Source organism: Eptatretus burgeri, chromosome 18, assembly GCF_056783735.1.
Source record: "Eptatretus burgeri isolate ZD-2024b chromosome 18, Ebu_testis_v1, whole genome shotgun sequence".
Taxonomy (NCBI): domain Eukaryota; kingdom Metazoa; phylum Chordata; class Myxini; order Myxiniformes; family Myxinidae; genus Eptatretus; species Eptatretus burgeri.
In genome coordinates, this window is record NC_140978.1 from 29,921,036 (window position 1) to 29,937,210 (window position 16,175).

Genomic DNA, 16,175 nt, shown 5'->3' on the forward strand with positions numbered 1-16,175 from the left:
GAAGTTTTTAGTTCCATTTACCCCATCGGGGATCAAAAGTGGAGTAGGGAGTTCAAAGAGGAGCATCAAATATTTTATGACGATAAGTTTAGAACTTTTCGAACACCACTCCAACCATTATCACCAGAACCTTGCTACCATTGGAAGAAATACAAAAAAAACAAAAACTGGAAAGGTGCTCGGTCGAGCGCATACCTCCACCAGGCTGAAGAGTTTACATTTTGTTTCACACCGATAGGTCGGATCTGAATCCGGAACTTTACCAAAATCTAATTGCCTTGTTCTTGGCACAAACCCAACGTATCCACCAAGGTTTGTCAGAATCTGTCCATACATTTTTTGCCCCCCTCTCTCAATGGTGAAGAATCACTTGAAAAAAAAATCAAGTATCCGGATCCAGATTCAGATCTTTACCAAAAATCAAATCAATTTGTCCTTGACACACACCTAAGCTGTCCACAAAGTTTCATCCAAATCCATCCTTAACTTTTTGAGATATCATGCTCACAGACAAACGGACAAACAGACAGACAGACAAACAGGGGGTGAAAACACAGTTTCCACCCTCCTTCAATGAAAGAGGTAAAAAAAAAAAATCCCATAAAGCTGGTGCGCAACAGCAACTCATCATTACTTACCCAGTGTGCCAACCTCTGTGCCAATTGCTTCCACGATAAAATCCGCAGACTTGCCTACAACTCCGGTCTTAAGCCCAGGGCCCCAGGCGCGCACCTTCTGCTGACCAGGTGAGGAGCTTACCTCAACCTCAAAGGGGCTGTGGGAGAGAACATTTTAAAGTTATCTTATATCCACATTTCACAGACTCACCAACCAGGAAGTTAATTATTCTTACATTATATGGCCAGGCAAACATTCAGTTCAGAATCCATTCCCATGGTGACCCCACATTTTGGTGGTGATTACCGAAGAAGCTCAAGCAAATGAAATCATCAATATGCTTTCAATAATTCTTACATTACATTTTTTTCTATTGAAAGGTGCAACAACTCTCAGACTTCTTCTTTCGTATGCAGCACAAGGCTGCAGGGTAGCATCATTCGTTGAGTGTGCTCAGGTTGTTTCGCTGATGCAATGCCCTCTACTGGTTCGGGCAGGAATTTGGAATTTGTCCATTGTGCCGGCGATAGCTCGTATACTCTCAGTAAAGTTCCTGTTTGTTTTGACAAATACCCGAGGATACAAAATAAACTCCAGACATTAACTGTAGAATATTTAAACGGCAACAATACGCAACTTTCGAAATGATGTAATCCACCCCAAAATGCATTGTTATGCATGTGCAGAAACCCCAGGCAACTGCAGAGTTTGGGGTGAAATAAAATCCATTGTGTGTCTGGGATAAGGATTGTTACCTGAAATGGCTCAAACATCTACAAAGAAGCCAAAAATATATGGGAAAGCATTTCAGTTTTTTTCTTTTTAATACATGGTCAGGTCTTGTGAAAGGGCTGTGCCTCTGAGAAAAAAAGGGCTGTTCCTCTGCACAACGAAAGACTTTGAGAACTTTCTCAGCTCGCTGAACGGGCAGGTGCTCGTATTGCAATCTCCCAACCATGGGGTCGCTGTATCTGGATTAGGTGCTTCTGAACACTGATGGGAAGGACATATCTGGAGCTTGTGCATGTACAGGGTGAGTTTAAAATAATGGTATCTTCTAAGAATCATGTTCGGAGGTAGGAGCTATGGAAGTTGTGAGGGCTGTAATAAATATATTGTTTGTTTGGTTTTGGGGCCACAAGACAAATTATACTAGATTTTTGCATCAATATGTGTGTGTGTGTGTGTGTGTGTGTTTGTGTGTGTGTATGTGTGTGTGTGTGTGTGTGTGTGTGTGTGTGTGTGTGTGTGTGTGTGTGTGTGTGTGTGTGTGTGTGTGTGTGTGTGCGTGTTATTCATGGCTGATGCTAGAATGTACTAACAGTAAATAATATCAACCTGACACCTCTGATCCACGGATATTTCTCGTATTCCTATATTTCCGTGAGCCCTATTTTCATTGAGGAACAGAACAATTACGGTTAATCACTCTGAAATTGCCACTCTTTCGTTTAAATGCTGAAGATTATGTGTAAAGGACGATTTGAACTTCAGATTTCATGCGAGCAACGGCAGGTTAAAAGTGCCCGCCAAGCAGACCTGGGTCACTGTAAACACACACAGTGCATGGGCAAAGGGCCTCATTAGCATTCATACGTCATCTTGAAAGTTATGTGTTAACTGTAGACCTTCTTGCCACCAGTATTGCTCTGGATTTGTCAGATTATTATCTGACAATCCCGATAGCAGTTGCAAACTGAATGATGCAATACCTACCTGCGCGGTATATGTTGTCCTGCCCACGTGATGGACACTGTGTATTTTCCAGGGATGTTAGGTCGATACTCAAACTCAAACACCCCATCACCTGCGTCCTGCTTTTTCAAGGTCTCCTCTGCACCTCCTGACATATTACAAGAACCAGGTTAAAAGTGCAAACTCAGTCATTTTGAATGATAATGTCGACATTTTCGTAACATGATTTCCCTTATGAGGAACTTCAACGTGGGAGGAAGCCATTAAGCCCATCAAGCCTGCATTACAATTGCCAACCTATGGTTCTTTGATCATGTTCTCTCCTTTTTAGATGCTGAATGTCAAACAAGGAAGCAGCACATACAATTTTTTAAGTATTTGGAATGACTCGGCCAGGGTTCGAACTGCTCACCTCCCAGACTCAAAGCGGACCCTCTAACCATGTTACAACTGAGTCTGATGAGGGTCAAAAGACCTGTTGATTGAATCCTCTGAAGGCTACACATTGATAAATTGATGAAGAAGCTTCCTTTCGGTAATTCAGCTGTAATAGCAAGGGTCATTCCATGGGGATTTCACTTTGGGAGTTTCAGTGGGTTTTAAAGGATCAAGATGTTGTTGGGTTTTGTTATGCAAAGGCCAGGGCAGGTCTTGCTCTGCTAAAGGAGCCTCATGAGGCGACAGTTGCAGATAAAAACCAGAGTGGGTCTTAATAAGTGCAAATGATCAAACACATAAAAAAAAGAATAATTATTTATGATATTAAACTTACCGGGTATTCGAAGAACCACAACAAGCTCGCCGGTGCCTGCTCCCTTGGTGTGCACACGGAAGGATGCAGTTTCATGCACCCGCAGGCCCTTGGCCTGCAGACCTCGACCCCAAGCACGGCACATTCCAGCTTGAGAAGCTATTGTCAGATGAGATGAAGGTAAGGCACACAGGGTAAGCACAGTGAGACACACAAAAGGGTATATAGGTGCACATGAGCAGACAAAAGCATCCATCCTTAATCCATTCTCATTTAAGATCCTTATTCTTTTCTCAGGTTTAAGGAACTAAAAGATAAGAATTACAGATACTGCTGACCAACCATTAGCTGAACTGCAAACCGAAGACTCAACTAAGGACCAAAAGACGAGCACCTTTTGACACATCGCTGTTTTCCCAAAATTAAATGCTATTTCCAAAAAGGAGGAAGTATTATATTGCTATGACGACAAAGCTCGCTGATACAACTCGCAAACTGAAAAAAAACTGGTGAATCGATGGGAAAAGTACAATTGTTGCAAATTTGAGTTAAAATTCTAAACAATATGTTCATGTTCCACGCATGATGTGAATAGTTTTCAATGAATCTTCACAAACGTGAACTGCAAATAAATAAGTACCTAAACAAGCAAACAAACAAAACCAGCGAAAACTAGAGAGTTCATAGAACACCTTCGCCTGTGCTGTCTTGAGAAACAAAATTATAGACGGGGTCGACGAGCGGCAAATTTGATTGGTCATGATGATGTAAATTGCCATCATATTTTGTCCAAGTACTGCCAAGCAGAAGTGTTTTGAAAATGCTAAAAAGGCGATCCAAGTATATCATTCAATCTAAATAAATAAATATTTTAAATGCTGTAGAAAAAAAATATAATCCAGAAGTTTATTGCCATTGATGTGGCATCTTTTATACGACCTTATTTAACATGTTACATTAGTTAGTCGTACCTGTTGTTTGTGTCCTTTACGACATCCTTAAAAATAGTAATTTTCCTGTTTGTAATAATTTTCAATTTTGTTTGACTGGCAGACAGAGTGAAAAAAACAAACAAAAAAATCTCACTCCTTGATGCGCTTGTGTGATCGGAACAAATTCAGAGCCAATGTCCTGCTAAACTGCAGGTTCATTTTAGGAATCATGTTCAAAATATAACATTCGATTGAAATTAAGTTGCTCCTCGATCAAAACTGAAGAAAGGACTGACAGACAAACAGAAGAGAACCAATTGCTTAACCACCCCCCCCTTTTTTTTTGCTTTGTGTGTGTGGGGCAATAATTAAGAGTTGATCAATTTTAATAAAATATATACCCACAGTACAATCATTCATGGAAAATGGGATTAAAGAAACAATTATAATTTTGTAACTGTGTAATGGAACAAAATAAATCTGACTAAAATATGCAATTTGGTGTCTGTCTGTCTGCCTGTTTTTTAAACCGCGATACATTCGGTCGTTACTTATCCAATCTCAACCAAACTTGACAGAAGGACTAAGGGTCTCATGATGGAGGTTGAAGTGACAAAATTTGCTCCACTCCCCAAGGTGTTTTTCTGCCTATGGTGAATTCCGTGTTAAGGTGTATATCTCTGTTAAGATAGCTAATCGTGTAATTTTTCCAAAGGCCGCTTCTGATTACAAACACTAATGGCAACGCTAATGATAATCATGACTGCTGTTTAACACTAAAATGAAAGAAATCTGGAGGAATCTCGACATCCCTAAAGGCATTCTCTGCTCATTGTGTCCACCATAGAAGAGCGGACTCGAGACTAGATATACTGTAATCGATATACACCAGAGAGGATAAACAACATGGACCTTTCCTGTCACTTCCATAGGGAGTGGTTATGCTGATAATTTTAAAATATCAATTGGCAAATTAAACAGACACTTAGATAAACGTGATGGAATTTAAAGGAATACGATAAATAAAGTGTGATATGTGGATGAATGATGGATGGTGTGGGTGATTGGGAGGTATATGTTAAGAGTCAAATGAAGGAGGTTGCAGGATATGAATTGGAAGGTGTGGAGGGGATATGAGGAGGGGAAGATGGATGTTATGGGTGAGTGGGTAGTGGTGGTGCATTGGTGCAAGGACAGAGGTTGCAAAGGAGGAAGAATGGTAAGTACTAACTCGGCTTTTTGGGTTTTGGGGGGGTTTGGGGAGGAACTTTAGGCTTCTCCTGCGGGGGTGGGGTGCACACTGATGTTGGGGGCAGGAGATGGAGTTGGGGTCGTGGTGCCTGAGATGACTCTGGCTTTCCTGTGGGTGGCGGGTAAGGGGTGAGTTAGGGACAGGAATTGGGAGAGCATTTGGGTTGAGGAATGGGAAATCAGGTAGATAAACAAGGTTAATATGACACTGGAACTAGTTAGGGAGCAGGTAACATAAACACATGTTCGTGTTAAGGATGCAGAATACACTGCTCTGCCGTTTCGGGATAATAATTTCTCTGTATTCCAGCTATGACAGCACACACCTCTGCAATGACTGGTGTTGTCGTAATTAGAGTTGAGTTAATAACATGATCAGATCAGATCAGATCAGCATTTGATGTGCACATTCCAAGTGACACAGATATTTGTTTCCTCAATCTTTGATAATTATTTGTGGGAAGTTTTGACTGTGTGCAGAGAAATCCTCACGATAGGATCGAGAGTGATGGAATAAAGCGCATTATGATAACACAATTACAATGCTGTTGAGCAGGCATGATGAGCCGAATGGCCTCCTTCTGCGTATAATTTCCTCATTGTTATTATTATCCCTTAGGTTGTGAGCAGTGCATACTACGTGGTATGAAATGGGTAATAGATTACATGGTAATATGTCACATCAATGAAACCCTGGCACATCAGCATATTAAAGCACATCCTCCTGATGATCTATGGCATGATCTTTACAAAAGCGCACCTCGTCTACAGATGCACCTCGCATCGGATAATATACACTTCAGTGACCCATCGGTTTCAGTTAGTGGGTACCGTGTGAGACATGGACGCGGTAGGGGCTGTTGGGAATTGCCGTTCCACCGAAGGAGATATGAATGGTGTGTTGCCCTTCACTAATGGGCTGGTATGTGCAGCGGAACACGTTGTTCCCTCGGTCTTCCAGCGTCACATGCACGGTATCTCGTGCTCCCTGAGGATCAACGATCACCACGACCACATCCCCAACACCGGCACCTGTGGAAGGTGAGGAAATGAATCGAGGAGATCTTACAGTGTGCATGTGATGGAATGCCCTAACTGTTAGGTTTCACTGGTACGATAGTTCAGAGAGCTGGATCAAGGGAAAAACCTCAACCCTGAGAGACCGTGACGCACCGGCCGTGTAGATGTCAAAATGTGTAGGTTTGTGTGCCACGATTCCTGTGGGCTCCAGGCCAGGTCCTCTGGCACTGACTTTGTTGGCATTACCCACCAAGCCACCGGCCACATCCACTTCGAAGGGACTACCTTGCACGTGTTGTCCCGCAAACAAGACGGTCACCTGCATGCCAATTGCCAGGTAGTAAAAAGAACATGCACCATTGTCATGTATTGTTGTTATCATTGTCATCGGCATATGTTAAAATCCTTGCATGGGCGCAGTGTAGGATGAACCACACAACACAACACATTTATTGGTCTACAACTGCACTGATCAATGAACGCATACATACATACATACATACATACATTGGGAGCATGCCCTTTTACAGAACATCACTGCATCCACTTTCCACCAACACTCCATGGGGCCTCCATTTGGCCATTCCCCAGTCAGATGCCCGGCCCATCCCCATCTCTTAGGGATAGGACATCCAGGCACCCACCCAAAGGGACACCATCAGGTTAACCCAAGGAGACCGCCGTCTGGTGGATGACACCTCAGCAAGACGCCGACACACACTACAGTGCATTTTGCAGAGTGAAGTGTTTTGTGGTGGCTGGAGTGCAAATCCTGCCACCAACCTCCTAGGGAAGATAACCAACTGCAGGAGGACATCCACAAATGCAGTTAACACCACAAGGAGTTCCTTCACTCTTTGACAGGTTTTGTATTGAATCCTGCTGGGTGTTCATGTCCTTACACCCTCCACACCATGGGGACCTGTTTAGTCACCAACAGTTAGTTTAGTCACCAACACTCGACCAAGAACAGGTTAGTACGGGTTTTGCATGATACCCATATCAAGTCACAGATCTGATCTGGACTGACCTGAAAATCAAGGTTGGGTGTCACCATATCACCGAGGCTGCTTTGTACCATCTATTAGCACAACACAACACATGGCTCCCATCCTCAAGTAATCCCCCAACCCCAGTCTCTGAGTTGCTGGATTACAAGCACATGCCGCTATGCCCAGCGACTGATCTATAGCTTTGTTTGAAACAGGAATTTAGAATTTGTCCAGGGTGCCAATGATAGCTCACCCACTGTTAGTGAAGGACACCGTGGGACTTTTAACGTCCACCAACTAATGCCGGTGGATGGGACACCCAGTTTAACACCCATCAAATTGATGGCCCACAAATTGAAGAATCACTCTGCCTGTGAAACAGCAGCATGGCAGTTTATAGCTGAAACGAGATTCAAACCAAGACGAGACAGCTCAGAAGCGAGTGTGCATACCTCTAGGCTACCTTGCCAACCCTTATCATGGCTCCAGTGTGAAAAAGGTTATCACACACCATGAAACTTACTGACTGTGTGTGTGTGTGTGTGTGTGTGTGTGTGTGTGTGTGTGTGTGTGTGTGTGTGTGTGTGTGTGTGTGTGTGTGTGTGTGTGTGTGTCCAGAACGTGAAATACCACGAAGCTGTACATTGACCTCCTGTAACTGATACAAAATAATCTTCGTCCTTCTTGTAGTTTGGAACATCTTTGATTAATCAATCCATAGATTTTGCTTTTTATGTCTTTCATGAAATTCTCTGTATATGTCTCAGCTTTATTTGAACAATCCTTCGGAAATTGTAAATTGGTAAATTATATAGCAAATATTGAATGCAGTACATCATAGTGTAAATTAAACCTCATTTTTGTCATTCACGGAGGTCTTTAGCAGAAGTGTCAGTCATTAGCAGATGCAGAGCATCTGTGTTCGCTGGACCAATGATGCGACAATACTTATCGCAGCAAAAAGCCATCGATTGTGAAGGCAATATTTTGAGTCGAATCATAATATAACATATCTCACCTTGTGCATTCCAACCACCTTGGGATGGTAAACAACAGAGTGAGAACGCTGCTTGTCATTGTTTGCAACCACTTTGGCCTGGAGGTGGAAAAGATAAGCGGATTAACTCTGTACGATATGGTCAGATCCAAATCCTTACAAGATGTCCATCATACTTCCATATCAAGCACCTCAGCTATGCAATTAATCAAACGTCCAACAGACCTCCTCGGTGTGTCCCTCTGGGTCCTCCACATAGACAAGGACCTCTCCAAGACCCGCATCTGCCGTCTCCACTGTGAAGCAGCCCGGTTTAAGAACAACGTTGCCGGTGCGCTCAATACCTATGAAGAAGAACTCAAGTTCAGATTTCCAGAAAAAAACTTTGAAGAAAAAAAGCAAATGATGGGGAAATCAGAAAGTTGGTATATACTCGTATAACTAATAGAATCTCAGTTTTTCAATAAAGGTATTATTTTTTTTCAAAACCTGCTTCAAGGTTGTTTAAAACCCTCCCCAAAAAATGGGTTTTAAATAATCAAAGCAAATATAACAACAATAAGTTTTTAAAAATCGTTGTATTAAGCGTACCAGGTCCGTAAGCTCGAACCCTTTTGGAGTCAATTTTGGGTCGGACAGGTGCACCGGGCTTAAGCTTGGCTTTTGGGAACTGAGAAAGGTATGTCATCACAGAATGTTCATCCACGTTGGGGTCGACAATCTCTTCTGGGGCAATGACCTGCATTGGAGAATGGGGGAGAGAAGGGGTGGGGGAGATTCAGTCATGTAATCCTTTCCCAAGACCTAGTTTGATTCCCATTGTGGAAGTTGAAGCACCAAAAGCCCCAAAGCTGTGCAATCAGGATATCATTTGGAACCTGCATCAAACTGAGCAATTCATCAAGAATTACAAATAACTTTCAGCACCATTTGTCATATGTTTAGATTCAACAATGTTTAGTTTCCAACAGATGCATCTTGCTACCATGTGTTATTTCAAGTAAACATGCATGCATCGCATGGAGAAGACCACAGCTGGCATGTACACATCTCATATCACATGCAGCCTCCATGGGCCGACCTGAGGCACTCCCAGCCAATCGTCCGCTTGTTGCATTGCCTCCCGCGCATTGTCCACCGGCATATTGGGGTCCCAATCCTCCCAATCAGGGCACAGGCCTATAGGGAGGCAAGACCATCAAGGACAACACCTGTTCTCAAAAGAGCAATAGCCCGTGAAGATCTTCTCCAAGGCATTGTTGCATACACGTGTATTTCAGGATTTCTTTATTATAAACAAAATTAGAAAATCGTGTAGCTTCAAGCAGCAGCACGTTCTGGTTCCTAAGAACAGGCGAGGTACTGATTATGGGTCATAACCTATGGTATTTAAGCCTTGAACGAACTAGCCCCATCGGTTCACATTGACAACACACAGCTGCTGATACCCATCATCCTATCCAACCAACCCACCAGGGGCACAGTTGTCCACCAGTGCTCCGAGGGCCTTTCCATCCTTCCAATCACGGTTGAAATTGGTGATGGGCAGCTGAGGAACTTTATTTTGGATCCAGCCGAGGAGGCGCTGTTTTGGAGTTTGTTTCTTGGCGTCCTCGTCATCCTCGTCCCACATGGGCATCGAGATGGAGTAGTGGAGAATCAGGGTCCATACCAGGCCCAAGATAAGCTTCAGGTTTCCATCCACAATCGCTTTGCTGTCTGGATGTGTACAGGGAAATCATAATGTGTCACACATTAAAACCAAAGAACCGCATTATGATGACATACCCCTTCTTTGACCAAATGAGTCACAATTTACAAAGCACTTGCTTTGGAGCTTCTCACCTTGTTTCTCCCTTAAAATGTCCTGAGTCTAAATTACGAAGCAGTGTTTACCTTGATTTTTATTCCCTCCCCATGTATTATTTCTATCCTGAATGCCGACGGCGAGGTAATGGTAAACCCAGACACAAACATGCTCCGGCCTATCAGGAGGATAGTGCGTGGAATCGGATCTGATCAAATCCGGAGAGCTATGGTCTTTTGTTGAATCATCTCAACACGCTGTAATCATCTTTAAACTGCACTCAGCAGCATCCGGTCCTCTTCATATTCATTCTTTGATAATTATCCTTGACAATACTTATCGAAGGAAACATTTACATTCAAATTGTTACCTTCGACTCCGAAGGTGGAAGGAGGTTACGTTTTTACCCCTGTCTGTCTGTTTGTTTGTTTGTCTGTCTGTCTGTGAGCAGAATATCTCAAAATTTTTTTGACGGGTTTAGACGAAACTTGATGGACAGGTTGGGTGTGTGACAAGGACAAATTGTTTCGATTTTGGTGAAGATTCGAATCTGAATCTGGATACGAGAATTTATTATTTTTTAAAGATGGGCCATAAACAACATATAGCATGATATTTCGAAAAGTTGTTGACAGATTGGGACAAAACTTGGTGGATGGGTTGGGTAGGTGACAAGACCAAGCCGATTAGATTTTGGTGTGTGACAGGGACCAATGGTTTGCTTCTGTAACTCCTTCATGGTCTCATTGCTGATCTTGCTGTTCTGAGCAGTTTCCATTTTTTATGATCAGATTACAAACCATTCCACTTTGGCAAAAGACCCAAGTAGCAGATAACTTTTCCTTCCCAGTATATGTCCATATGGACATGTCTACTTGAGACTAACACCATGAATGCTGACAAAGGAAAAGGCCATTTGGTTTCGCAGTCATGTGTTGTATTCGTGTTAACAAATGGACGAACTTCATGCACTGCCTCCACTAATAGATGGATCTGCGCAGAGTCAAATGATTGGGTTTACATCAGCACCCAGGGCAGAGAGGAGGACCAATCCAACTGTGAACGCGTTTCTGCTTACAAACATTTAGAGAGTGAATATACCTACACACACACACACACACACACACACACACACACACACACACACACACACACACACACACACACACACACACACACACACACACACACACACACACACACGGAGGTGGATAATTAGAAAACAGGTAGGTCTCCATTCCACCTCCTGAAACCCACCAACATGTGGAAATAGCAGTGAACAACAGCAACTTGCACACTTCAAAGGCCCTAATTATTCCCATCATCTTGTGTGGTTGACTACACAAGGAAAGTGCTTTGCTGTTTCAAACCCTTCCCAGAGTTCCTCCACAGCTGAAAAGACATTCACAAATAGTACACACATGAGAATCCCAATGCCACACACTCCCTCAGCTGCCAGACTAGTTTTATCGCTTATTGGTGAATCATCAGCGAAAGCGTAGACAGAAACAAGCACCAATGAGGCTCTCAAGCATGTACCATTAGTAAATGTCAAAAGCAAGAAACATATAAATGAAAAATGAAGACCCACTCACATCTCTGACCGGTGAATGGAGGGAATAACCAATTAGCTCTCACCTAATCAATGAAACCCAGATGGCTGGGATTATATAAATAAATTGACCCCTCCCATGCTCTTCGAACTGAAGAAGCTGCATAAAGCAGCCATGAAAGGCTACCAAGGTAAGTGGGTCTTTGTTTTTTGTTTTTCATAAGAAAACACATTAAAAAAAAAAATATATATATATATATATATATATATATATATATATATATATTTAAGGCCATGTTTAAAGGGTCATACAATGTATGGTTAATCATCTTCTAAAAATGTTTTCAATGTACCATAGTTTAAAAACAAAAGTGTGAATAGTTAAGCTTAGCTTTAGGAAAGTTTTGATAGCTTTCCTGGCTACCCCTTGATAATTGGAGACTGCCTCCTCATGTCTATTCATACTGTGATACGTGGAGTAGTGCCTTCATGACCCCTCCTCCCCCACTCCTGCCCAACCCCTCCCCTTTTGCCATTTCTGGCTGGCATGGTGGTAATAGTTTATTCTGGGCACCCGAAGAAATGCTGGGCTGAGAAAAACCAGCTGCTCCAGGAATGCATTAACCCCTCCACCCCCTCCCAATCCCCATCACGATAGCTTCTGAAGTATGATATGGTGAAGGGGAGAGCAGAATACCCATAGATTGGCATTGCACATGTATTCAACAAGCATATCATGTGAACTACATCGTCTATCAGCACACCTGCCCAAATTGGGCACTGGAAGCCAAAGTGTCTGAAATGGCAGAGGAGAAATGGGAAGATTGAGTTTGTGGAACTACTGTATTCCAATGCATCCCCCCCACCTCCCTTCCCTACCCTCCCACCCCACCCTAACAAAATCATTCTCTCTTCACTTCCCTTCAAGTTTGTTCTCAGCTGTTCATCACGACACAACAGCTGAACCTCCCCAAAGTTAATCTCCATGTCTTTGTGACAAATGAGACGTTTCACACAATAGAGATAAAACGAAGGTTTATCAAAGTCTGGTACAATTGTGTGAACAATAATAGCTGCTCGAGGATGAGATCTCCAAACATAATCCCAATGAACAGAGGACGTGCTTTATTATATTGTCGTATTTTGTTGAATGTTTCTCCACCAGCCACCTACTCAATGATCCTTACACAACATCAGAAACATATCTATGATTTATTCCATTATCACAACAGCATAGCTGCCCAAATTGGGCCCAGGTAAGTAAAACGTTCAAGAAGGTCGTGGAGAAATTGGAAGGTGATGCAGTTTGTGGGACCACTTTGCATAATTTCATGACAACCATTTCCCCCCTTTAAATAGGACAATACTGGTGTGTATGAATGTATGTATGTATGTATGAATGTATGTATGTGTGTGTGTGGAGCCTCATTGGTATGCCTTGCTGTCTACGCTATCATTGATGATTCGCCAATAAGTGATGAAACGGTCCGATAGCTGAGGGGAGTGTATTGCATTGGGATTGTCATGTGTGTACTATGTGTGAACGTCTTTTAGAGTTATTGAGGAACTCTGGGAAGGGTTCGAAACAGCATTTAGCACTTACCTTGCGTAAGTCTTCTAGGATTGCTTTATGCAGCTAATTTGGCTGGAGGAGCATGGAAGGGGTTAATATATATATATATATATATATATATATATATATATATATATATATATATATATATATATATATATATATATATATATATATATATATATATATATATCGCTTCTCACCGGTGAATGGAGGGAATAACCAATTAGCTCTCACCTAATTAATGAAACCCATATGGCTAGGATTATATAAATAAATTGACCCCTCCCATGCTCTTCGAACTGAAGAAGCTGCATAAAATAGACATGAAAGGCTACCAAGTTAAGTGGGTCTTTGTTTTTTGTTTTTCATTAGAAAACACATAAAAAAAAAAAAAAAAAAAAACACACACACATATATGTACATCATGTCTGTGTGTGTTTTTACATGTTTGTGTGCATGTGTGTGTGTATTGGCTTTTCAGGGGAGGGAGATGGGTTGCATTCCTGGAGACAACGAGGGAGATTCACCTGCAAGCACTTCTTACTTATCAAATTCAGCCATAAAAGGGCCCCAAATAAAGTTATCGCAAAGAGTTGAGTTGAGAGGCAGCAAGTAAAATGCTCTTATCAAAAGGGGAACACAAAGAAAGAAAGGCCAAAAAACAAAATTAATCAATTAATCATCCCATAAACAATCTTTTAAGCCCCCCCCAAAAGTCACTAAGCATATCTACTATACTAAAAAGATAGAATATGTTTGTGTGTGTGTTTGTGTGTTTGTGTGTTTGTGTGTGTGTGTGTGTGTGTTTGTGTGTTTGTGTGTGTGTGTTTGTGTGTTTGTGTGTTTGTGTGTGTGTGTGTGTGTGTTTGCGTGTGTGTGTGTGTTTTACAGAAATTAAAGGAAATGATAATGAAATAATAACGACATTTTGTCGTGGTCGCAATGCATAGAAGTCACAAAAATAGTTAATATCTACCAACTCGTAGTTACATTTGCGATTAGGAAGTTGTCGCCAATGATATGAACGTCACAAGCAATCGGAAATCGTCAAAAAGAAGTTGCAAAGTCGTTTCCAAACAAAACCAGAAACGCACTTGTAGAGCACAGTCTCACCTCGCGAGTTCATTCTGAACACATCGTTAACTGAACATGTCACTATTATGGCCCACATACCCGTGTCATCCATGCACCCCATTATGTCACATACATTGCCATTATCTGGAGTTTTATTGATTGGTTATGTGGATAATTAACAAGGACTTCTGCACATTAAGCTAAATTGCATCAATGAAGGAGAATATGAAATAAAAATTTTAAACTATATTCCTCAGGGCTATTCGATCACATGTAAAAAGTTTTGCATGGCTTCACGGCTTCACGGCTTCACGGCTTCCCGGACGGACTATGCTTTTGGTACACACACACACACACACACACACACACACACACACACACACACACACACACACACACACACACACACACACACACACACACACACACACACACACACACACACACACACACACACACACACACACACACACACGCAAGTTCCTTAATGAGCACTAATCAGTGAGTAATTATTTGTAGGTCAATGAAATACTGCTCTCCCCGATGGGCCAGCATCCAGCATCACATCCCTCTCCTGCAATCTGTGTAATTTAAAGCTCTCAACATTGACATCTCCCACAATGAGGCCTAAGCACAAGGCCCATTGCTCTCACATTGCAGGAAAGTTGGTGGCCTCTGTTTCTTTTTAATCACCTCACCTATGGATGAGCTTCCTCTGTTCACTCAGCCCTCTGACGTTTCTCAAACCACCCACCCCCTCATCCACAACGTCTCCACGATGCACGCATTCTTCCAGTAACCCTCTCCTGGTTAAACTTTTCAAAATTTAGGCTTACTGACCACTTCAACTCCTTTATTGTTTTTCTCCCATTTGGGGAACTGCTTCATGAGATTATGGATGACTTTCCAACGCCGTCATTTCCTTGTGAGTGTTTGCCCCCCAGATGTGATGTCACAGAAACTCATCAATTCAATCGCATTCTTCTCTCGAGGGCTTCAAGCGAGCGATGCTCCACAATGTCCTGTCATTTCCTATCCCTACCCGTGATGCTTTATACCCCCCAATGACCCAACTTAGCCTAACCCACCAATTATCCAGTCATTGTCTGTCTGTCTGTCTCTGTCTCTCTCTCTCTCTCTCTCTCTCTCTCTCTCTCTCTCTCTCTCTCTCTCTCTCTCTCTCTCTCTCTCTCTCTCTCTCTCTCTCTCTCTCTCTCTCTCTCTCTCTCTCTCTCTCTCTCTCTTTTTCCTGTTTGTTCAATCCTCCTGCAAGTTCTCTTAGTTTATGGCACACTGCCCCATGGTCAGTATGTTGCCTTTTTACCCTGTGTCTCCTCCTCTTTCATGAGCTTCGATATTTTATTTTAAGAATATTTATGCACAGTACAAGCATTGGTGAGTTTCCTGAACTAGTCCTTGAACCGCAAATTTACCATTTTGGCATGTAATATTGTCGTGAGGGTGGCCGGCCCAGGTTAACCCCCGACCCAAAATGTTAACCCCCTGACCTGGGACGGCCGAGCAGTCATTATTAAGAGAAAGCAGACACGTTGATCGACTGAGATTTCAGCTTGGCCCAGAGCTGGTCCGAGTCGAACTTGGAATGGGGAGTGCTTCCACCAGCACGTGCACACGCACACAAAATGGCGCCCTCACTCGTAGCTGGGCAGACGTACGCCAGGCAATCTGCGAGCAGCTTTCCATACGAAGGCTCAAAACGTACCATCCTATCCAGATGGAAGCATTCCACAATCCACACGTGCCCAAACCTGCCTGCCCTCGACCTCGATCACACCGATTTCTCGTCCTATGCAGTAGGAACCTCCCTTGTAATGCACAAGCCTCTCCTACGTGCTCTCTCCCCTCTACACTCTTTGTGCTCCGCCTCCGGGGTGTGGCCTGCTCTTCCC

The 16,175-nt window shown here is 42.7% G+C and overlaps 1 protein-coding gene across 4 annotated transcripts in view; it reads right to left on the reverse strand.

Annotated features, from left to right (window-relative positions):
• LOC147008810 (filamin-C-like) overlaps window positions 1-16,175 on the reverse strand; it is a 71,345-nt gene that overhangs the window by 47,012 nt on the left and 8,158 nt on the right. For 2 of the 4 annotated variants that reach the window (XM_085864291.1, XM_085864290.1), the window contains exons 3-13: window positions 9,730-9,975; window positions 9,338-9,435; window positions 8,848-8,995; window positions 8,482-8,600; window positions 8,278-8,355; window positions 6,421-6,586; window positions 6,079-6,279; window positions 5,228-5,356; window positions 3,086-3,223; window positions 2,335-2,461; window positions 639-775 (exon numbers count right to left, since the gene is read on the reverse strand). In XM_085864291.1, coding sequence (XP_085720417.1) covers window positions 639-775; window positions 2,335-2,461; window positions 3,086-3,223; window positions 5,228-5,356; window positions 6,079-6,279; window positions 6,421-6,586; window positions 8,278-8,355; window positions 8,482-8,600; window positions 8,848-8,995; window positions 9,338-9,435; window positions 9,730-9,975 — 1,587 coding nt within the window. The remainder of the gene's footprint in view (window positions 1-638; window positions 776-2,334; window positions 2,462-3,085; window positions 3,224-5,227; window positions 5,357-6,078; window positions 6,280-6,420; window positions 6,587-8,277; window positions 8,356-8,481; window positions 8,601-8,847; window positions 8,996-9,337; window positions 9,436-9,729; window positions 9,976-16,175) is intronic. The other 2 variants (XM_085864293.1, XM_085864292.1) reach the window with 1 other exon arrangement.